The sequence below is a fragment of the Branchiostoma lanceolatum genome, chromosome 7 (assembly GCF_035083965.1).
Source record: "Branchiostoma lanceolatum isolate klBraLanc5 chromosome 7, klBraLanc5.hap2, whole genome shotgun sequence".
Lineage (NCBI taxonomy): Eukaryota > Metazoa > Chordata > Leptocardii > Amphioxiformes > Branchiostomatidae > Branchiostoma > Branchiostoma lanceolatum.
This window is the reverse complement of record NC_089728.1, coordinates 570,040-594,017: the sequence shown is the minus strand read 5'-3', so window position 1 is coordinate 594,017 and position 23,978 is coordinate 570,040. Positions and strand designations below refer to the sequence as shown.

At 45.2% G+C, this 23,978-nt stretch overlaps 1 protein-coding gene across 1 annotated transcript in view; it reads left to right on the top strand.

Annotated features, from left to right (window-relative positions):
- LOC136438294 (uncharacterized) overlaps positions 1-23,978 on the top strand; it is a 130,734-nt gene that overhangs the window by 95,114 nt on the left and 11,642 nt on the right. Inside the window, exons 132-165 of the mRNA XM_066433057.1 lie at positions 134-296; positions 1,200-1,388; positions 2,176-2,353; positions 2,959-3,104; positions 3,562-3,699; positions 4,596-4,706; positions 4,869-4,978; positions 5,176-5,333; positions 5,723-5,950; positions 6,301-6,448; positions 6,792-6,979; positions 7,536-7,638; positions 8,195-8,340; positions 8,784-8,969; positions 9,411-9,581; positions 10,761-10,918; positions 11,239-11,379; positions 11,740-11,881; positions 12,177-12,310; positions 12,862-13,038; positions 13,620-13,871; positions 14,241-14,452; positions 15,160-15,370; positions 15,817-15,923; positions 16,474-16,648; positions 17,033-17,158; positions 17,661-17,811; positions 18,690-18,802; positions 19,371-19,589; positions 20,182-20,205; positions 20,743-20,850; positions 21,228-21,356; positions 21,967-22,107; positions 23,184-23,885. Of these exons, the coding sequence (XP_066289154.1) occupies positions 134-296; positions 1,200-1,388; positions 2,176-2,353; positions 2,959-3,104; positions 3,562-3,699; positions 4,596-4,706; positions 4,869-4,978; positions 5,176-5,333; positions 5,723-5,950; positions 6,301-6,448; positions 6,792-6,979; positions 7,536-7,638; positions 8,195-8,340; positions 8,784-8,969; positions 9,411-9,581; positions 10,761-10,918; positions 11,239-11,379; positions 11,740-11,881; positions 12,177-12,310; positions 12,862-13,038; positions 13,620-13,871; positions 14,241-14,452; positions 15,160-15,370; positions 15,817-15,923; positions 16,474-16,648; positions 17,033-17,158; positions 17,661-17,811; positions 18,690-18,802; positions 19,371-19,589; positions 20,182-20,205; positions 20,743-20,850; positions 21,228-21,356; positions 21,967-22,107; positions 23,184-23,885 (5,785 nt within the window). The remainder of the gene's footprint in view (positions 1-133; positions 297-1,199; positions 1,389-2,175; positions 2,354-2,958; positions 3,105-3,561; positions 3,700-4,595; positions 4,707-4,868; positions 4,979-5,175; positions 5,334-5,722; positions 5,951-6,300; positions 6,449-6,791; positions 6,980-7,535; positions 7,639-8,194; positions 8,341-8,783; positions 8,970-9,410; positions 9,582-10,760; positions 10,919-11,238; positions 11,380-11,739; positions 11,882-12,176; positions 12,311-12,861; positions 13,039-13,619; positions 13,872-14,240; positions 14,453-15,159; positions 15,371-15,816; positions 15,924-16,473; positions 16,649-17,032; positions 17,159-17,660; positions 17,812-18,689; positions 18,803-19,370; positions 19,590-20,181; positions 20,206-20,742; positions 20,851-21,227; positions 21,357-21,966; positions 22,108-23,183; positions 23,886-23,978) is intronic.

Here is a 23,978-nt window from a genome sequence, read left to right as displayed (position 1 = left end):
ATGCGAATATAACCTTGCAATTTGTGCCAACAGCGATACACATATGTATATCACTAACCAGTAACAAGAATGAGTTGAACCACCAAAGAAAATAACGAAAACCTTCTTACTTCTCCATTTTGTCCCCCCACAGAGACAACCTGTACAACACGAACGAGCAGTTTGACTATGGCGGTTTCCGGCAGCTGGCGGAGATGCAGAGCCAGGTGCAGACGGCCACCACGCTCTTCGCCTTCCGCTTCTCCGACCCCGGCGTCTACGTCTTCTACCTCAGCACCAACGTCAACAAGAAAATGGTGAGCAGAACATTACGACAAAGATGAAGAGCAGCTCATACTGAAAATCAAATTAATAATAGAATACAGATCATAATGATAGAACAAACAATTTTTTTTTTAAATGTGTCACATCACAGTCTTGCCTCGAAATTACATAGTCGTCAGCATTTCATACCTGCAACACAGACTCTCCATCCAATTGAGTAACAAGGAATTCAACTGTAATTTTTGAGTGTACCAACGTCAACAAGAAAATGGTGAGCAGGCAGTTACACATAGATATAACAAAAAAGAACTAATTATACCTGCAACTCAGTCTCTCCATCCAGGGCCCCACTGCAAAGCAGTGTATAGTGCACTGAGTTGGGCCACCCTGGCTAAATAAAACAGAAACAAACAAACAAACAAAGCAGTTCATCTAAATAATTTGACCAACGTCAACAAGAAAATGGTGAGCAGGCAGTTACACAAAAATATAACAACTAATTATGCCTGCAACTCAGTCTCTCCATTCAGCAGTTCATCTAAATAGTTTGACCAACATCAACAAGAAGATGGTGAGCAGAACATCTGTCAAAACACAATGTTGTTCGTCAGTAGTTTGATCAGGCTAGTAAATCAACTCAACATAGTGGGAAATACTTCTTAAAAATGAAATTGTTGTATGCGTTCCTTTTAATCACAGGCATGAAGGTTTTAAACAAAGAGTGGTGTATTTGTATTGTTTGTCATAATCATTGAAAGAATTTCCAACATTCAATGGAAATGCAACATGGTTGTGCCAGCATGTTATGGTTTTGTCTATCAGTTGTCTTTTATAGTACATTTAGACTGATGTAACATTGAAGTTGCTTTGCAAGACTCATTTCATCTAAAAGAATCTTGTTGCTTGATGTGTCTCACCTCCCCCTCCCCCTGCAGTACGTGCGAGTGATGGCAGATGGCGCCCAGTGCTCGGAGGATGGCCCATTCTTCCCCACCACGCCGCGTGCCCTGATCCAGAGCGGCATCGCACTGGACGCCGACCTGCTGCTCTCGCCTGATTGGCTGCTCATCGGCATCCTGTTCGGAGCCACGCTCCTGCTCATGATCCTCCTCGTGGTCGCCTTGGTAACAGTTCTTCCTTCCTTCTGAGAAAACTTAAGGGTTATATGACATTTTGCTACTGGTATTCTTATATAATACAACTTTCTTCACCCTTGGTTAAAAGTACCCTTGGTAAGTGACTAGAACCTTTACCCTGTCAAAGCCAACCTACCAATTTTCAATGCTTTAAAGACTTTTCCTCCTGTTGTAGTAGATATGTGTCAGTAGGCCTAAGAACTGAGTGACCTCATTTGCTTGTTTTCACGGCTGCTATTCCGCAGTTACGGCTGGTGGAAGATGCGTTAAGGTTTTGTAGTGTAACCTTTGATTGTCATTGTGCTAAATTCTAAGTTTGATGCCCTGTTGCTTGTTTCCTCGGCTCCTGTTCCTCCTGTTCTAAAAGAAAAATGAATTTTTCAGCGTACTACCAGGTTCTCCTCTGATTCACACCACTATACTGTACAACTACCAGCCTCTACATGTATGTCATTCTATTCTGTAACATCTTTTTTCCACGAACTGCAAAACTCTGGAATTCCCTCCCAGCTCACTGCTTTCCCCCCGAATACAACCTACAAACCTTCAAAACAAACACACACCGCTGTCTCTCACCTATGCCACATTAGTTCAATTAGTTCAATGCCGAGAAGTGGCCTCTTACGGCCTTGCATTGAGCGAGATCGTTAAAAAAAAAAAATTATATTTTCCTGCGCCCAACCTCAGATCTAGTCTGTAGCCTGTAGCCAAAGATGGGCAGTAGGCTAAGAGTTAATTAATGTCAGCACTGATGCTCATTTGCATCTTTCCTCAGCTGCTGTTCCGGCGCTACGGCTGGTCGAAGACGTCGTTCATCAACCCGTACTACCGGTTCCTGTCGCAGAAGTACAACATGGACGACTACTCCTCCAAGGGCTCCACGGTCCACCCCGTCAAGAAGTACCACCGCAACCTGGGGGGGATGGAGGAGGAGGAGGAGGAGCCTGTGGAGAGTAAGGCTTCAGGTTATGGATAAAGTGTGGGATCGTGTGGCGTAACGGCAGGATTTCCGAATTAGAACCAAGGGGTTCTAGGTTCGAATCCCCTGCTGCCACCAATCTTGTGCCTTTGGGAAAAAGGGTACTTAACACGATTTTCCCCACTCCACCCAAGTGTAAAAATGGGGTACATTATGTGTGTGGGTCACGACATCAGCAATAGCTGCCTGTGTCCCACGTGTATTGCATGGTTGCAATTCCAATAAATCCAAATCCAAAATATGAGCTTTGCACAACCAACACTTGGAAGAATTGGGAATTACCCAAATCTTTATTTTTTTACTGAAAATCTTCTTCACGGATTTGACCTGTGTACTGCTACATTCAGGGCATAAAATTGCTTCCAAGTGTTGGTTGTGTGAAGTTGATTCTTTAGTCATAATCATGTAATTTAAGTCACAGATTAACTTTTATGCTATGTCTTCAAGTTATCTACTGTGAGCTTTCCATAGATCTGGATATCAAAAAGGCCAACCTTACTGGTACTGCAGGTACCATTGATGGAAACCAGATATTAAGATACATGAATAAAATCTCACTCGATGTTTCTCATTTTTCAGCGAGAGCAATCGAGCTGAAGAGTGAAGAATTCTGGGACTACGAGAAACAAGTCGACCTTGAAGCCTTCACCTCCAAGGACTTCTACAACGAGCTGGCCAAGCAGTCCCGCGGGGTGACTGCCATCTTGGGCAGGCAGAAGGAAGAGGTAAGACAAGGACAACCAATCAACATTATTTACAACAAATAGATGCAGGAAAATAGCAGCAACACAGTTGTCACTTTTTTTAAATTTTTGAAAGGATCTTAGATCTTGACCTGTGACTGATGACCTACGACTGTTGAACTGTGACTTTTGACCTATGATTGTTGACAGTTGACCTATGACTGTTGACCTACGCCCTGTTTTGTCCGTGACAGGTGAAGTCCCTGTACCAGAAGGTCGCTGGTGAGGCGGAGTCGCTGAAATCCTTGTGGCTGTTGAACTGTGACTGTTGACCTATGACTATTGACTTATGATTGTTGACCTATGACTGTTGACCTATGACTTTTTTCTCTCCCTGTCAGGTGAAGTCCCTGTACCAGAAGGTAGCGGGTGAGTTGCAGAAGGGCCTGTGACTGATGACCTATGACTGTTGACCTATGCCCTGTTTTGTCCCTGCCAGGTGAAGTCCCTGTACCAGAAGGTCGCTGGCGAGGCGGAGTCGCTGAAGGGCCTGTGGGTGGCGAAGCTGAACCTGCGGAGCCGCAGCGCCCTGGCCACGCAGGAGGACCTGGCCGACTACGAGAGGAAGAAGGAGGAGGTGGGAACACTCTAGTCTTACTGCTGGGAAATTTCCCATCATTATTCTACAACTCATAAACTGAAAAGCAGTGCGGTTAGCACTGAGTGCTTCCACCCTGGATAAAGAAAACAGAAATAAATAAACTCGTAAATGACTTGGCAACGACCAACAATATTGTAAAGCGTGTTAATTTTGTATAGATTTTATTTAGGAATATATTTGATGTAGGCTTTGTTTTTTACCTCACCATAGATTGAGTAGAAGATAGATTTCAACATACCAACAGCACACTGGTGTTTAATTGGCTGTGTTTAATATTAGTCTTATGATCGAGTTGGAGCAACAAGATATTATCATGAATAAAAAGACTCTTTTTACACAACCAAGAGATTTATTCAACCAACGTTTCGGTGAACATCTGTCACCTTCTTCAAGGAAATTCTGACTGGTTCACATAGCAATGCAGCACAGGTGTTGCTGCTTATACATATTAATGAGATGCCAACACAAAATATTTACATATGTACAATCACAGGGGATGACATCACTATGCGGTCCCAAACGCACAGAAGTGTAACACATACACAACTATATATATATATATATATATAGAGAGAGAGAGAGAGAGAGAGAGAGATAATCGTTGCATTGTTTTTTGATCGATATATATACATATATATGTATGATATATATATATATATCAAAAAACAATGCAACGATTATCCTCTATTTCTTAAGGATGTGGTCCCAAACATGACTGAGTCTATATCCCCCCTCATCACGGTTCATCACTGGAGCAGATTTCCTTATCCATACAGCCTCCTTAATCCACCGTGTTAGTCTATTGTCCTCTCTGTCTATCACCTTGGCCCCTGATGATGATGATGATGCTGATGATGATCTTATTTCCCCAGTTGGAGATCGAGCTGGAGCGCCGGAAGGAGCTGGGCGCCCGGTTCGAGGCGGTGATGCAGAGGCAGCAGGAGCTGCTGGAGGCCGACGAGATCGCCAGGGAGGACCACCAGGTGGGGCAAACAAACAAACATACAAACATAGTTACCATGGTAGCCACTGCTGGGAGACTGGAAGATGTGCTAAAGAAGATGTTCCAAAAAATGAACCTTTGTTTTTGAGAAAACATCAGGGATTTAGCCAATTGTTTAACAATGTTTGTGTTGTGTTTCCAGGTTGCCTACAGTGCTCCCATGAGGGAGGCCATGAGAAGCCTGCATGACCTTGTGGAGAAGGTCACAGAGGGCAAGGTCAACCCGACCTTGGATGACAAGGAGTTGAGAAGGTAGGAAAACCCCTACTGTGCTTGTGTGGGGAGTTTTGGGGATGGAACACTCTCCTGTAAAATTTGTTACAGTGTTTCCGATGTGTTGATAGTCCTGTTTCTGACTTCTGTTGGGAGTGAATTGGAGCGTGGGGAGTGTTCTGTTGTGATCCTGTTTCTGTCTTATCCCTAACCTGTTCTTGCCCCGTTCCCTTCAGCATCTCAGCGCGTGTGGGCGCCCTGCTGGGCAGGATGTCCCACGAGATCACCACAGAGAGCCAGCGTGTCGGTGCGTGGGGCGTGCTGGGACAGGGCACCGGGGCACAACTGGTGGATCCCTCCACCAACCAGCCACTCGCCAGGGAAGCTCTCATAGGTGAGGAGTAGTTTAACTAGTTTTGTAGTTCCGCTTGTGCCTTTGAGGCGTAATGTAGAATGAATCTGTTTAGCAGTTGTTTGTCCACCAAAGATCAAGGACATAAAGCCATCAAGCCTGTGTATGTGGGAACTTTAGGGCGTCAATCTTCTACAAGAACCCAACACACTTATCGGGAAGAGTAGGGGTGACCCGGTGTCATAGAAATATGCGAGCCATTGCACTTTAAGCTAAGGAAAAAAACATCATACTTGTCCTAAGTCTGAGGTCCCATCACTTTACCTTGTATAATGCTGTCCCCCAGCCCGACTGTTATAATAGTAACCATGGTGATATAGCTAGTATATTGTCACAAAGGGCTATTAAGTAAATAATTGATGTTTCCCCAGCCCCTGACGGTGCGGTGCGTGCCATCGACTTGATCCACCAGGACCCCATCTCCGGCCTGGTCGTCCCCAACAGCGACGCGCGCATGATGCTGCATGATGGGAAGGTCGTTGCCGTGGCGGCGGACATGTTCGTGCACCCACAGACGGGCAAGGTTCTGCCCATCATGGGGAACGTGGCGTACGACCCAATCTCATCGCGCCTCGTCTTCACGGTAGACTCGGCTACCGGTGAGTGGGGAAGCTTTTCGTACGGCTTCAGCACATTTCGATATCATAAGTAGAAGTAGAAGTAGAAAAGTCTTACATTTGCATTGATTGTTATCAGTAGTGCTGGAATTGTCCTATAAAGTACTTATTGTTTACTTTTTTTTACATGATGATATTTTTATAACTCATTCATAAGATCTTGAGTTCATTTGATTTGTTTGTTTTTTGTATAATTGAACAAAATTAAAGATACATCTGGTAGGGATTAAAAGGGGATACACCTACACATGCAAGTACATGTAGGGTTCTTATGTACTAAAAAGTCTGAACATTTATTGTCTGTTCGACACCTTTTCCCTGCCCTCCTACAGGAGAGGCCTCTAGAACAGAGGAGCCCCTGATCCCGTACGTCCCGTACCCACACGACCCGGCAACCGGCGCGCCCACACGGACCAAGCTCACCACCCTGCAGCGCAAGAGCGACCTCCGGCTCAACGGGCCCATGCCTGACCCCAACAGGTCAGAGGTTACTACCTCTGCTCCATGAGCAGAGTCCTTATTGATAATGATGTTTTTTTTTCTCACATTGTCCTTGACATTATTATATGCAATGCCACTGAGCTTTTATGCATTGTATTAGTAGAATTGAAAGATTCAAGTGTTATTTGTTTTTGCTTCAACCAATTTTTGCTGTGTATCTAACATCTTATTGATAAGTTAATGTAAGTACAGGAACACAAAAGCTCCTCTTATACAAAGTTTCTATTTCACCAATTGTGTGATCTTAATCGTTGAAGGAAAGATACTATTTCTGTCCTTACTCTATTTCTGTACCATTAAAACTGTTATTTTCCTGTCCCAGTGGCCTGCATGTTCCCATTGCCGGCGTGACCATCCACCCCCAGACTGGAGTGGTATATCCCCTGGCCGGCTCACACACAGACCCTGTTACGGGCCTGCCCATTGCGATAGAGGTGGGGTCCGTCATGATCGACCCCAACTCCGACCTGCCTGTGCCCATCCTGGGCGTCGGCCTGGACGCTGAAACTGGTGAGGAAAACTTCACATTCAAAATTCAACAAGCTATCAGCCACCCAAAAATCAAGACCATAGCACGTCCAGGTCAAAAGATACAAAAACGGAAGTTCTGCTGCAGTACCAAGGCCACATACCAGGCGGCCCAAAATCGACCTTGAATTTTGGCTTCCCAACACCCACCCACATACCAAATATCATCGTAATCCATCAAGAGTTTCTTGAGTTATGCTGACTAGAGTAGTGCGGAAACAGAAACAGACACTCACACAGACACACCCAAAACTATATCTCCATTTTTCGTGGAGATGATAAAAGTGGCAGTGTCGTTTATCACTCTGCAGTGTGGTGTATCCATTCAAAAGACTAACAGATTAACAAATGAACCTTACCACTTTAATATATTGCACCAACCACTGAAAATTTAATTGTTCCTTGAGTTGAGGCCCACACCCAAAAAGAATCAGTCATCCTTTTTCAACATTATGGTGTGAAGAAGCTGATAGATATCCTCTCTGACAGTGGTAACAGGCACACACACTGTTGAATGTTTACCTTTGTCTCCCATCAGGTGACGTCATCCCCTTGGGCGGCACGACGGCGACGTTCGGCGGGCGCGGGCCCCGATCCCCCATCATCCCCGGCGACACCTTCGCAGAACCGCTGAGCGGAAAGTAAGCACAGAACAATTCCTTCCAGTTTGATTTTTTAGTCTTTCAAAAGATAGAAATAGATCTTAAGTAGTGTTGTCTCCGCCCTGGAATTGACACCTTCGCTGAACCGCTCAGTGGAAAATAAACACTGAACAGTTCTTCAACAAAAGTTAATTGCCATTCTATAGTCACATACTATTAGATGAAGATTTAACAGACATCTCTTCAGTGGTGTTGTCCCTGCTCTGGAAGAATATGACAATGATTTCTGTGTCAATTGCAAGGTTGGTAAGTAAATAAACATTGTTCTGTAATATTGCACAGTGTATAAATATCAGATCTTTCAACTACATGTTTTTTTAGACCTGATGTTCTACCCAGCAGGCTGTGTGTGGGGGGGTGGGGGTGACAGGTGCTGCTGGATGCCTGTGTACTTGGCTAATTGTTAGGAACTGATATGTTTGTTCTTTATTCTTGTCTTTATTCGAAATTGCAACAATACAATACACAGTGGAACGCCAGACAGACAAGCTGATGTTGTGGACCACTAACATTACAATTTGTTTATTTTTTACAGACCTGCCCATGTGCATGGTGGTGTTTTGGAGGGATCTGATGTCCTGCCCAGCGGGGGAGGGTACCAGGCCCTGCTGGACGCCTGTGTGCTCGCCTGTGAGGCCAGAGTTCTGGCTGCACTGCAGGAGTACAAGGATGCCGTCTCAGGTGTGAAGGAATTTTCTTTAAGATTGTTCATTGTACTTCTGGAAAAGAGCTAGGGGAATTTCAGAATTCTATGCAGATCCTAAACTTATGTGATTTGTCACCATGCTATTAGCTGATGTCTACTGTAGTCCCAGTAGTTTTTATCTGAATATCTCCAGGCCCTGAATCTTTGTAGGCCAGACCATCCTGCCAATCAGAAAAAAGTTTTGGGTAATGTCCATACAAATGAAAGAGAAAACTACTCTTTGAATGAATCAGTAGTTAATGTTTCTTATGGATGTTTTCCAGGCCCTGAATCTGTACAGTCTGTTCAATATCGTTGCTGCTTTTTAACCCTATGATGTAACAGGCTAGCTTTGATCAGGAAAACATGTTTTTTAAGATAATGTCCGCACAAATAGTTAAGAAAACTAGTTTTAACCGTTTCCCATGGATATTCCCAGGCCCCGAGGCTGTGCAGGCGGGACCGTCGCTGAACTGCCACCACGAGCAGAGCGTTCTGGAGACGGCGCTCGCTGAGCTGGGGAAGGCACGACAGCGCTGCAAGGCCCAGCTGCTCCGCACAGGTCACGACCTCACGAGGAGGGAGGAGAGGGCCGCCATCCTGTCCGCCACAGGAGGGTCAGCAGGTCAGTACGGAAATCTGTCAATCAATCAATCAACTAATCAATAGCCTTTAGTCAGACTCTCATCATCACTTCTCAACACTGGTGTGTTTCATTTTGGGAAGTCACAAATTTTAAGGGTACCATGTTTTTGATATATGAACACTTTTAAAGTTTTACATGTTTAACAGTCTAAGGAGCATTCTCCCCTCATTTCACAGTATGTGTATAGAGATATTGATTTCTGTTAGGATGTCCAAAATTCATTAAGCGCATGTTTTAGAATGAAATGGGTCTGATATTTTGTGTTTCTGTCTGTTGTACATATAGTTTCTTTATTCTATTACTTAATAGACGTTATCAAGTGTTTGTCTATTTTGTATACTCATAGGTATGATAGAGTTTGTTTATTTGTTTCCCCTCAGGTATAAATGGAGGTTTGTTTATTTATTTGTTCACCCGCAGGTATGATGGAGTTTGCAGCGACAGGCCAGCTGCTGCCCATCCTGGTCGGCACGACGATGACTGACCCTGCGGGGTCAGGACTGCAGGTCCCTATCCTGGGGATAGACAGGGAGAAGAAGACTGGCAATGTCATTCCGCTGGGAGGCTCCATGGAGGACCCAGAGGGGGAAGGTCAGTTAGCTAGTCAGTTAGTTAGTTATTCTAACAGTCGGCTCCTATTCTGGGGTTAGACAGGGACATGAAGACTGGGAACGTCATTCCTCTGGGAGGCTCCATGGAGGACCCAGAGGGGGAAGGTTAGCTAATTAGTTCGTTAGCTAATCAGTTATCTATTTACTTGGTTAGTTTTCATATGCAGTTGGCCAGGTTGGGTCAAATATATGAAGCACAACTTGACTGGCAGAAGGCTGTCCTCTCCATGGTTCTGAAACCATGGTAACAGTGCATTGGGGATTGATGAGAATCACACCATTAAATACAGGTTGAGACTATTGTTTTTTTTACCAGTTACATCTTGATGCTGGGTTTGTAAGAATGGAACTGGTAGTTGTACCTTTTTATTGTACCATGTTTGGCTACTTCTGACGACAGTTTCCTCTCCAGACCTTGTGCCGATCATTTATTTATCTAATTAATAACAGTTAGTTAGCTACTTAGTTACGGTGAAAATGCAGCCCATAAGGTATTCTTCCCAATTTGACTATCAGAGGGCTTTCCTCTCCGTGGTACTGAAACAGTTGTAACAGTGCACTGCAGACCTCCTTCTAACGACAGCTTCCCTCCCTGCAGGCCTGGTGCTGATCATTTATTTAGCTAATAGTTAGTTATCCTCTCCGTGGTACTGAAACAGTTGTAACAGTGCACTGCAGACCTCCTTCTAACGACACCTTCCCTCCCTGCAGGCCTGGTGCTGATCATTTATTTAGCTAATAGTTAGTTATCCTCTCCGTGGTACTGAAACAGTTGTAACAGTGCACTGCAGACCTCCTTCTAACGACACCTTCCCTCCCTGCAGGCCTGGTGCTGATCATTTATTTAGCTAATAGTTAGTTATCCTCTCCGTGGTACTGAAACAGTTGTAACAGTGCACTGCAGACCTCCTTCTAACGACACCTTCCCTCCCTGCAGGCCTGGTGCTGATCATTTATTTAGCTAATAGTTAGTTATCCTCTCCGTGGTACTGAAACAGTTGTAACAGTGCACTGCAGACCTCCTTCTAACGACAGTCTCCCTCCCTGCAGGCCTGGTGCCGATCATTTGTTTAGCTGATAGTTAGTTATCCTCTCCGTGGTACTGAAATATTTGTAACAGTGCACTGCAGACCTTCTAACGACAGTCTCCTCCCTGCAGGCCTGGTGCCGATCATGATCGGGACGCCGGCGGTCGACCTGGTGACGGGCGAGCTGAGCCCCATCAGCGGGGTGCGCGTCAGTCCGGACACCGGAACCGTCGTTCCAGTCACGCTGTCCTCAGGCGGACACAAGAAGAGGAAACCGCCTATCGGAGCCGTGAGTTTCCTGATATCATTGATGGAGAAGAGATGGTTTGGTTCAGTTAAAACTTAGAACTGTAACTTTCCAAGCAGCAGGTGTGACTTAGACACAGAAAAACTGTTATTCTGAACAGTCCAGCTGTTATGAAAGACTTTCAAAAACTTTGAAATCAAAGGAAAAACTCTTCCTTTGTTGTGATGTACTGTTTAAAAATATTAGAATTTTAGCTATGTCCAGATTCAAGATTAGTTCGATTGGGAGGAAAATCATATAGTAATTTGAGAAGTGTCCCAATGCCATGGTAACATAACAAAATCAAATCTGCCTGTTTGTAGGTTGCCATGGTGGAGGATGAACTGGTTGCTAGGCGAAGCTACTGGCGTCGTCAGCGGCAACGTGAGGAGGAGGCGACCAATCAGGAGGCTCTGGTGGTGTTCCAGCTGATGTACGACATGGAGAACGTCACAGCTCAGAAGGCAAGGCTGCAACAGTTGTTCCCTTTACTGTACTGTCAGTCATAGTCTGCAAATCAAAAATTTATTGATCTTAGTGAAAAATGTGCAGATGTTGACACATTGGCGCACTGAATCTGAGTGTGTTTTTGGCACACTTTTTACATATTAGCTAAAAAGGCGTCACTCCACCGTCATGGTAGGAATATTGTGTAAAGTGCCTTTCCCAAGGGCAAAAAGTCGGGGCATGCAAGCTATTGGTTCTGAGCCCAATGCTCTAATCGTTGTAACACAACAATTGCCCTGCGATTTGCTGTATGGAATTAACATACCCCCGGTGTCTGCTTACTCATCAAAATCTTCATTGTTACTTCTTACATGCAGATTGAGGACTCGCTGGACACCATGGCGGAGAACGTGCACAAACTGTCGGACGCCGCCAAGCGAGAGGTCCAGAGGAGGACAGATGCTGAGGAGGAGTTCACAGCTGTCCTGCCTCCAGATGTGGTCTCCATCCTCACTCAGGGTACAACTTATAAGTATAGTTACGAGTAGAACACACTCACTATCCATGTTGATATCTGATTTTCTACAAGAGGCACACACTCTCACACTCAATATACGTTTTTACCATCTCATTTTCTGCTCGAAAAAAATAGATCCGTACGATTTCAGCCATAAGTTTTATCCTGTTTATAGGCAAACCAACAAAGCTGGCAAAGCATAGCTCGCATACTAAATCATACATATATTGGCAGATGTACATGTATATATGATACTGTTTTGAATCTAACATTCCATCTTTAACTTCACCCCTCCAGTTAACCAGGCGGAGCGTGAGCGGGAGGAGAGACACCAGGAGGCCCACCGGAAGTTTGCGGAGACGATCCGGAAGTTCTTCCAGAAGCTGCAGATGGAGGAGAACAAGTACAAAGACAGGATGCAGGAACTGGAGGTACGAATCTCACACAGAGTTCACATGTTAAAAAGCTACCAAAAATCCTTTCAGCTGGAAAGTGTTCTTCTTTACACAAATCAAAAAGTCAGTAAAAACCCATGGATAGCTTCTTCGTTACTCTGTTGACACATCTGCAAACATGATCTCTGTGACTAACATCTACAATTTCTGTTGTGAGAGATTTTACCAGCTGCAGAAGAACCCACAGGCCAAGGCACAAATGTGGGCTGTATTTTTATGCTAAATTCTTTAATCATTCCTCTATCCCCCAGGGAGCGATGAACCCGGATGCGGAGGCCACGGTGCTGCAGCGATACCGGCAGGCCAAGTCTCGGCTGCAGGCTGAGCTGCGGGGTTAGGGTTAGGTGACATGTACTGACAGTGTTGTACTCTATCCCCCCACCCCCCAGGGAGCGATGAACCCGGATGCGGAGGCCACAGTGCTGCAGCGTTACCGGCAGGCCAAGTCTCGGCTGCAGGCTGAGCTGCAGGGTTAGGGTTAGATGACATGTACTGATGGTGTTGTACTCTATCCCCCCACCCCCCAGGGAGCGATGAACCCAGATGCGGAGGCCACAGTGCTGCAGCGATACCGGCAGGCCAAGTCGCGGCTGCAGGCCGAGCTGCAGGACCAGATCCTGAGCCGGTCGGAGAACCTTGACGAGGAGCACTCCTCGCTGGAGTACGTCCGGGAGAAGGCAGAGCTGCTGGGGCTGGAGGCGAAGGTGGGCACGGGAGGATTTCTGTGTTCGTCTTGAATAGTTGACTTAACAGTGTGTTTAAGGCATTGTGCAGCCTTGCTTGCATTCTTCTCTCTTTTCTGGAAAGCAGGGGGCATTGGGACATGATGTTTGATCATCATTATTTTGGGTCAGGGGAAAGCTTTTGGTATCATCATGTTTTGCATTGTTGACTTAACACAGTCTTTTAGAAGTGTTCAGAAGTGCTTTCATCCTAAGAACTAACAAATCTGAACTAGTAATAGGTAGTTATGGCTTGATTCTTTACTTTTCTCTTCCCTGTGAGGGGAGGGGGCACTTGGACATAGTATTTGATGAATGGATAGATGGATGGATAGATAGATAGATGGATCGATGAGTGAATGAATTTAATGAATGAATGAACAAGCAAACAAATGAGTGAATGAATGAATGAATTAATGAATGAATGAATGAATGAATAATCTTTGAATAATCTTTGAATAACCTGGAATGCCACTCTTCCCAGAGGGTCAGCACTATTGCTATCATACTTAAGTTGTTTTTTTGATAAATAAAACTTACAAGGTTTTCACGTTTCCCCCCAGAATGTCCTGACAGGAGCGGTGGTGGTTGCCGGGGACTACGACGCCACCATCTCCGGAGTGTACGGGGACGATCTGACCTCCCCCGCCTCCAGTCGTGAGCTCATCCCACTCCTCAAGCAGCTCATAGCCATGCTGGAGAGCGGCGGGCAGTTCCAACTGTCGGTGGAGGGGGGGCAGCTCTTCTCCACAGGGACGGGAGCGGCTGCTACGCAGACGGCGACAACAGCACACAGGGGACTCGCACCACTACAGGTAACACAATTATTTTGCACGTAGATGTCGTATAAGGTGTTTCTGAAAGGATAAGATGATGAGGTAACAATAACAGTGTGGTGAGTCAGACACCCGATATCTAATAAGGCCCTCTAATTGAGTTTAGGTTTGCAAGATTATCTTAATGATTGTATTTGAGTTTAAACATTGACGTTTTTTAGAAAATGACAAATTAACATTAAAAACATCCTTCAATTCCAGTAACATTTGTCTTTCATCCCAAACAAGGGATAATTTTTAGGGATGATTTTCAGTTTCTAACTGACAAAGATTTCCAGGTCGATATCTAGTAAGATATTAAATATGAAGTGACTTGTGATGCTAACTAAGTCGATGACTTAACCCCAGTTTGCTGGCCCGTCCATCTCCATTGGAGAGGTGGAGACCGTCGAGGGCCTGTCGACCGTGGTGCCGACCCAGCCAACAGCGGGGGTCGTGCAGACCCAGCTGCTGTCCCACGCTGTCCCAGGTACAGCTGGAACAGCAGGCATGGCCACGACCGTCACCCAGCAGAAACAGCAGCCCGAGCTGTCTGAGGAAGAGCTAAAGGAGAAGTCCAGGTACGTCGTTAGACCTCACAAGGCTGATGTGGAAGAGACAAAAAACCTGATGTCATTCTCAGGAAATGATATCATCAAATATCAAGTCAAAGGGACTAAACACTAGTTCATTTTGTGGTACATTGTTTTGCTATGTGCTCATTCTGTAAAGTTTCAGACAATCATCTTTAAGACCTGAGTCATCCTTGGAGTTTCATTCTAGAAGATCCTTCCTCATGACATTAACAAAGAGGAACACATTTTTCTGCACAAGAAGTCTGCTAAAAACGTAACACTCCAATGTGCATTTTGTATTCATCTTACATGTAGATTGCAACTGTCCACAAATCACTTTATTCATTCATTATTCATACAAAATAATGCCTTTCCCCATCCCCTGCAGAACCCTGCTTGAGCGGTTCACGGCTCATTCTGGAGGTTGCTTGGTTATACCAGTGTCATCCTTCCTTATGACATAAACAACGAGTAACACATTTGTGATTAATGTCTTACATATAGATTTGAAATGTAAACAGATCAGTAGATTCATACAAAAACTGCATTTCCTATCATCATCATCATCTGGTCGCGACGAGTTCACGATTGTTCATGGCCCTTTTCCTTCATCCTTTCCTATCCTCCATTGCACTGGTCAGGTCCTCCAATTTGAATGCACAGTTTGCATCCTGACACAGCTAATGAATGTAATATTTCCCCATCCCCTGCAGAACCCTGCTAGAGCGGTTCACGCGGGAGGCTGTGCAACTGGAGGACGAGCTCCGCGCGGAGGAGATCGCCGCCATCAACCAGGTGATCCAGCAGGTGGAGCAGGAGAAGGAGAAGGCCATCCAGCAGGTGCAGGCCGAGCTCAAGGAGCGGCTCCGCAGGTGCTCCACTGACGAGGAGAGGGAGCAGGCCATGCTGGAGTCCGCTCAGAAGGTACGCACAGTGCCAGTTGTGTTAAGTCTAATGTTTAACTAATCCATTAGTTCTTTATTCTGTCTCACAACATGTAGCCAGGTTTACTACTGACAAAGAGAAGGAGAAAGCCATGCTTGAGTTCTCCACAGAAGGTAGAGTCATTCTTAGGTTCTTGACTGCTGAAAAGGTAGACTGAATCTTGGGTCACACAAACTTTGCCTGATGGACATTCTCTGGAAATTTTGTCTCCTTATCCCTTCTCTATGTAGTTAAGGTGTAGTTTCAGGTAGGATGGTCCAAAGCTCCTTCGATGTAGCACTTTACAAGCAAGCTCTGCTCAAGGGAAGACAGTTGAAAACAAAACTTTTTTTAAACTGTGCAATAGAATTCATTCCTGAGCTGGTTTCCCATCTTGTTTGGGGAAATGTTTACAGCTGTTTTCTGAACTGTGTTTGTCTCCTCAGATCCAGAAGATAAACGAGCAGTTTGAGAGCGAGAAGCAGAAACGTCTGAAGAAGGTTCGTAAGGAGCTGCGGGAGGAGCGAGTCCGCAGGAAGAGCGCTCTGCTGCAGTAAGTCTCTTTTTAAAGACACCCCTTTTTTAAGTATAGCAAAGATAGCTTAGTGCGGGAATAGAACAGAGAGGCAAAGATCCAGTTGACCACCATTGGTGCATAGGAAACATAGATAGGTAACTCTGAAGGCTGGTGTGGATAAACATTGTGTAAATAAGATGGTCCTAGCATCAGGGTAACATCTGCAGAAGAGCTAAACTACTTCAGTCAGTCAGTTATTGTGTGATAAGATATATAATGTTGTCCTCATTTTTGCCTGAAGGATACAGAGAGCAGAAGCTCTGGGTGGAGGAGTGGATGTTAGATGAGGAGTAGAACCTGTAGGTCTACCATCTTCAGATGAGCTGAACCAGGTTCTCATTGATTTCTCAGTGATAAGATATGATAACATCATTCTCACCTGCATCTGTAGGATGCAGAGAGCAGAAGCCCTGGAGGCGGGAGTGGGTGAGACTCAGGGCAACAATGAATATTTCATCTGGAGATGAATAGAGCCAGGATTTGATGAGTTAGATGGATGGATGATTTTTCTCTCTTGCATCTGTAGGAAACAGAGAGCAGAAGCCCTGGAGGCGGGAGTTGACGTGGATGAGACAGTCCCTGCCATCAGTCTCCCATCTGATGATGAGCTGGACCAGGACCTGATGCTGCTGGGGAAACAACAGGAGCAGCTGATCGCTGAGCTGAACAAGGCCTTCGCTGAGGAGCTCGCAAGGGAACAGGTGAGATGTCATTTCTTAAGTCGAATGTCGTCCTGCACTGACTTTTAGTTTCTTGAAAATTATTCTAAACTTTTATGGTGTTCACCTTGGAAACTCTACATTTGGCTTGGCAGTAGCTGTCATACGTCATTTAAAAGGGTTTGCATCTTTCCATATTGTGTTCTTTGTTTGCATCAAAAAGTGTTAACTGTGTAAAGATGTCAAACTTTGTTCCAGAAATATTCAGTTTTTCATGTAATTACTGATTTCAAAAGACAAACGTTATTTTGCAGTGAAGGTTGTGCAGCATGCATCTTAATTTTGATTGACTGATTGGTTGATTGATTGACAGATTTATTGATTGGATGATTGATGGATTCATTCATTAATTCATCCCCGTCCCAGGAGGAGATCTCCAGCGGGCGGAAGGCTCAGCTTGATGCTGAGATGGAGGAGAGGATCCGCGCCCTGAACAGGCAGATGGGCAGGAGTGATGCTGAGACGGACAAGCTGCTGGAGGACATGAAGAAGGTACCCAAACTTTGCTTTCTCCCACTTTCTAACTTAAGACTTGCTTTATATTTTAAGGTGAATGAAGTTATTATGAAAATAAGAAAGTGTCATTTTTGTGGCACTCTCCTAACCGAAAAATAGATGCTCAGAGAAGGCATGAACACCTGGTTCTTAATGTGTTCTCTTTTCTGAATGCTAGATGGTAAAGGGAGCATCTGATATGAAACCCTGCTTACAGGTGTATTCCATCAATCAATGAGTTTTACTGCAAAAGGGCTTCAAAACCATGATGGTTAGATCAGACCAGAAGAAGGCTTGCTAACCAGTAGACCACAGTACACTAGGAGTGATTGAACATTTTTAAGATATCCTTTCATGAAGCTTTTATGCTGAACACCCTAGACCTGACCACCCTTGACCTGACCACCCTTGACTTGAACACTCTTGACCTGACCACCCTTGACTTGAACACTCTTGACCTGAACACCCTTGACCCTGACCTTGCCATCCCCCAATGCAGCAGTCGGCAGCCCAGCGCGGCCAGAAGTCGAACATGAAGGACCGGATGCGGCAGAGACAGCGACAGCGTCGCACGCGGAGCCGAGCGGAGGGGCCGGAGATCCCCGAGGGGGTGGAGCAGGGCTCAGAGGAGGAAAGGCTCATCCTGGAAGGTACGGGGGAAATCTCGGGTTTGGGTCTTAAAGTTTCAAAGGTTTTCATCTGAGGTAGTGGATCAAAGGTACTTTTTCATCAAAGGTAGTTGATGGTACCTGAAACGTGTGACCATTTCCAAAATCTGTCCGGTTGCCTGACTAACTTATTACCCTGAAATTGTCCATATTCTTCTTAGAATCCTGATGAAATTGGTTTGTTAAAAGTATTGAATTTCTGGTCTCAGTAGTATTTTTTTTTAATTTATTTATTTGTCTATTTATTTCACACTTAAAGAACAAAAGATAGATACATTTACAATTGAAAAAATAACAGTGAAGTACAGGGAAGGCTGAAAGCTAAGTGCTTATATAAAGGCCTCCCTTATATATGTTATCAATCAAATTATAACAAAATCAATATGAATTAAAAGTTTCACATTAACCTTCTCCCTGCTGCCTAACACCATAACCAATGCAAACTTTGTGCCAGAAGGCTACCCCAGCAGGGAGAAGGTTAAACGTCACTGCTGTTGTATGAAGAGAATGTAAACATGAACATGTTGTGATGGGATCACTATCATCGACTTGCTTTGGCCCACTTACTCAGATGAGATATGATAAGACAGCAGGGGGAGGTGAGGTCTTGGGCAGTCTGAAAGATAGAACACTGCTGGAAGGACATATATCCGTAGACCTGTTTACTGGACATTAAAGTTGTGTAGTTTACTGTTGAGTTGGTGATATTCTTGGTCAGCCATCCTGACACGTGGTGTCATGTCTGCAGCTTTCCAAGTCCAACAAGATGTAGATGACCAGAAGGAGGAGAAGGCTATACTGTATTTCCACATATTTTTTATGAAAACAAAGAAACCAAACCTCTCCCGTTGTGTCTGCAGCTCACCAGGCCCAACAGGATGCAGATGACCAGAAGGAGGAGGAGGCTCTGATGGCGGTTATCGATGAACTGGACGCCGAGGACCAGCGCAGAAAACACATGGAGACCCTCGACGTGAGTTCACCCTGTCATGGGTAGAAATGGGGATTGATAGCTTCTGTCCAATTTGCAATATCCTCAGAATTTGGGGCAACCCTGCTTGTACGTTATACTGTAGCCAGATCAATATGATGGAAATTTATTTTTCAAGCTTGTACATTGTATATTACCGGTCTTGCCAGACTGTTCCAATGCATTACTTTGTTAGTTTCTGCTACTGTCATAACGTACTCCACTGGCAGTGCAGTAATAATTATACAACATGCAGCAGGACAGGTCATGAAATGTTTACTCTATTAGCTCATGTAACAGATCTACCCACAAGTGTACAGTACATGTAACCCTAACCCAATACGTTTCATCCCCACCCTAGGACAGAAGAGGAGAAGGCCCAGGTAGTTGCTCAGTACATGTAACCCTAACCCAATACGTTTCATCCCCACCCCAGGATATGCTGTCCAGCTCTGAGCTGACAGAAGAAGAGAAAGCCCAATTGTTGCCCGGTACATGTAACTCTAACCCGTATGTCCCAGGTTGTTGCCCGGTACATGTAACTCTAACCTGTATGTTCCCCCCTCCCCAGGACATGCTGTCCAGCTCTGAGCTGACAGAAGAAGAGAAGGCCCAGGTAGTTGCGCGGTACATGCAGCAGGCCGGGCTGGTCGAGCAAAGGTTCCAGGACTCGCTGGACGAGCAGAAAGACAAACTCCAGGCCAAGCTGGCCGCCAGGAAACGTCACCGGGAGGAGCTGGCCAAGGAGACGGCCGTCGCTAACGAGCTGGACACCATCAGCAAGGCTCAGGTAAATTCACACTTTACTTTAACTTACTGTACATTATGGCAGGAATAGTTAAGAACAGTGGTAAAGAACTGTCTGATTCCCATCATAGCAAAGTGAACTATAATAACAGAGTATAAGCAATACTTAAATAAATAATGGGTAGATAGATATTGAGTACTTATTGTAGTGTACATATTGCCCAGCGTTGACTCTGGTTTCCAGAGATGCCAAGTTAGGAACGTGTAGTAAAATGTTGTTCCATTCTGATCTTAGAATCTTTATCTTTTTACATCCGTTGCCTGCTAAGTGATCCTCGTATATTTCAGATGCTTAGTTAGGATTCTTTTAATCCAGAAAAGCGCCACTTAAGTATATCAGTCTGTTACTATAATTCAGTCTTAGATATTGACTAATGAATCATTTCATCTATCAATGGAAGCCAAACATGCCTAATTTTGATATGTTAACCAGAGAAGCTCACCACATCGCAGATGCTTTATTTTGGTACAGCTAATGCTGCCAATAGTTCAATAATCCCTCCATAATTACCATAGTTACCATAGTTACCATGCAGTAGTAAACACGCTGTTTTCCTCCTCATGCTGACCTATAGGATCCCCTCAAGGACGCAGACAAGGTAGGCCTGTTGTCATGACAACGACCTTAAGTTACCCCGGGATGGAAGCACTAATGGTCTAACACCCTAATCAATCGGATCAGGTTTCTGATCAATAACTCTAACATTTCCTTCACCCCCACAAGGAGAGTTGAAGTGGACGTAGCAGCGGCAGTTTGTGCACATCGCCTAACTCTAACCTGCACAGATCATGTGGTGTTCTCCTTGCACTGGTTGTTTGTTTGTTGTTTTGTTTTTGAGATAACCTAAACAAAACTAAAATCCTAACGTTTCTTCTCACCTGCTGTTGATGACGGTGGTTTATGAACAGAAATATAGACCACTCAGGATATATGCATAATACACACATTTTATATATATATAGAGAGATTTTTTGTACATCTCATTTAAGTTTAACAAGAGTACAAAAAATGTATTTCTCATGCCAAGAATAGTCTTGAACTACTCTAGCAGATGTTTGAGTAGTTGGACCATTTCCTTACACTTGAACAAGCACTAGTATGTATGGCATTTCTAACCTCTGACCCACCTGTGCAGGCGGCGCGAGGGCTGGCGGAGGCGTCCGACGCGATCGACCAGATCAAGGAGAAGACGGGCGCAGACGCGGTGGCCGGCCAGGCCGTGGAGGCACTGCACCAACAGCAGGTTGGTTTGTTTGTTTGTTTGTTTATTTAGGATATATTAAGTAACATACATCGTAGTTACATCAAAGTGCGCGGCCCGTTGGACAGAGCTGCGTGGAAGCTGACTGCTGCCCACCTCTGTGTCAGGGACCCCCTGCATGATGTGTTTAAAAAATTGTATTTTTACCCTAGAATTGTCGTAGAGTGGAAGTCCCTGCCTCCAAGGAGCATCCTCACTAGATAGCTTTAAACAACACTTACAATTGGATGTGCAAAACATACATGCAAAGCTGGTGTGTCTGCCAAATAGCGGTTATACCGACTATATAGAATGCAGATACAGATACAATTGCAGAGTTACACAAAGCCCTACCTTAACAGAACCAATGCCATCCCCAGGTGTCTGAGCAGGCTGCGCTGGAGACGAGGCAGCGGCAGGAGGACCGGGAGGCCAGCCGCCAGCTGGACCGGGAGCTGGAGAACAGCAGCGTGGCCGTGGAGACGCAGATGGAGGAGCAGAAGAAACTGGTGAGGAACTCGGCTGGATGTTCCCCTGTCCTTAACATGTCTTGTCCATGGATTCGAAAAAGCTTTAAAAAGAAAAGAGTATTGAAACATCATGTCAGGTTGAATTTTACCTTGATTTGTTTCTTTGTTTGCATGTATAGTCAAACCTGTACAAGTGACCACCTCTGTATAAGGACCACCTGGCCACTGATATACAGTCAAACCTGTACAAGGGACCACCTCTGCATAAGGACCACCTGGCCAATGTAACACTTTTTGCTGGTCCCTTCGATGATTTTTTTTTCCAATGACACAATCATTAAGAATCCTGTCTACAGTGACCACCTGTCCACATAGACCTGATTTAATCGATCCCTGAGTGGTCCTCTTGGACAGTTTTGACTGTGACTTAAAGAAAGTAGTATTGAAACATCAGGTCAGGTCCAACTTTGCTGGCTTTATTCCTTTTGCAGGTAAGTGCTTACTACGTTGTGCACAGCTCCTGGACCAGCAGAAGGCCCAGTTTGAGCCGGACCTGTTACTAAAGAAGAACGAACAGAACCTGCCTGAGGATCAGGTGAAACAGATGCCTGTTCTGTTTGTTTACCTGTTTGTTTGTTTATATTTACAGCTCCTAGACCAACAGAAGGCCCAGTTTGAGCGTGACCTGGTACTGAAGAAGAAGGAACAGAACCTGACTGAGGACCAGGTGAAACAGATGCTGGCGGCTCATGAACAGGAGATGGAGAAGGTTACAGAGAACATGGACAAGGTCAGGATTATATTCCATCAACAGACTAGACTGCTCAACATTTTTAAATGGAGCTCTATAATCTTTCATTTATTACCAACAGTGATATGGATGATGAAGAAAAACTGCAGCTGCAGGACGTTTCAACGACTGCAGATGCAGAAACCAGTAGATGATGATGATCACCTAGAAATGGAAACAAAAATAAATCTTTAAACTTTTGCCCAAAAATATCAATTTATGGACAGAGTCAATGTTTGTTTAATGTCGTTCGTAAGATTAAATGTTTCTTCCTAATCATATCTGAACTAAACCCCTCCCTAAGCCGTCCCATGGAGAGGCGTCTGGTCTGCTTCAACTGTTAGCAGACATGTGGCAGGTTGGACAGTAGATGGTGATGTAGGCAGGGTGGCTTTGCTCCAACAAGCTCCTGTAGCTCTTGTCTCTTAGTCTTGAAGCTGATCTGCAAGATTATATGAGGTGTTCATCTGCTTTGCAAGTCAAAACAGCCTCACTTTGTTGTGACACAGAAATTTTACGAATCTCAAGTCATGCTTTCAGCAATTTGTGTTCCTGAAGTCAAGGCAAGCTTTCTCCTCTCATTGGCTTAAAGATACTGTATAAATAAGACGAGTGCAGGTTCTAGTTCTTGGATAAGAGGTATGCAGCTGATCTTATCTGGTTTGTAAACAGCCAGGTCCCAGCTTAAATATTGTAGCCACGGTTGCCGTCATCCCTTTGGTGTTCAACCTGAGATGGGCTGGCAATTGGATGTTGCATGTGGTGATATGGTCAAGGTGGCTTAGATATGTCTTCAACCATTTTTGTTAAGCAGGAAATAAACTTAGACTCACAGATGATCATATACTAATTTACAAGGAGGCAGTTACCCGAAATAATCAACAACTCAATAGCAAAGGCCGAACGTTTTGATAGGGTTGGTTGCCAGTCTACTCTGCAGGTGGCTATCAGAGGAGCTAGAGGTGCTAGCAAAATGTATGGAGATTCAAAATTCTATTGAAACTTACAGAAGCAAGTATCGTGTGCAAACATAACTTTCTACTTAGAGTTTCAAGGTTCCTTTGATCTTTCCTCAGGAGAAAGAGCGTCAGAAGAACACCCTGGCAAAGAAGCTGGAGGAGAGGAAACGACAGAAGGCGGCTCAGCTGGCCGAGAAACACCAGGCTGAGATGGGACAGGTCCTGATGCAGCAGCAACAGGACAGGGAGAACCTGGCTACTCAGCAGGTACGGAGGGGGGTCTTAGAGGGGGTCTTACAGGGGGGTCTCAGAACTAAGGGGGGAGAGAAGCACCAGGCTGAGATGGGACAGGTGCTGATGCAGCAGCAACAGGACAGGGAGAACCTGGCTACTCAGCAGGTACGGAGGAGGGGGGTCTTAGAGGGGGTCTTACAGGGGGGTCTCAGAACTAAGGGGGGAGAGAAGCACCAGGCTGAGATGGGACAGGTCCTGATGCAGCAGCAACAGGACAGGGAGAACCTGGCTACTCAGCAGGTACGGAGGGGGGTCTTAGAGGGGGTCTTACAGGGGGGTCTCAGAACTAAGGGGGGAGAGAAGCACCAGGCTGAGATGGGACAGGTGCTGATGCAGCAGCAACAGGACAGGGAGAACCTGGCTACTCAGCAGGTACGGAGGAGGGGGGTCTTACGGGGGGGTCTCACAGGGGGGCTTAGGGGGGGTCTTAGGGGGGTATTACAGGGGGGAGAGAAACACCAGGCTGAGATGGGACAGGTCCTGATGCAGCAGCAACAGGACAGGGAGAACCTGGCTACTCAGCAGGTACGAAGGAGGGGGGTCTTACAGGGGGTCTCACAGGGGGGTCTTAGAGGGGTGCTTAGTTTCAGAAGTGTTGATATAGTCATATTTGAATTT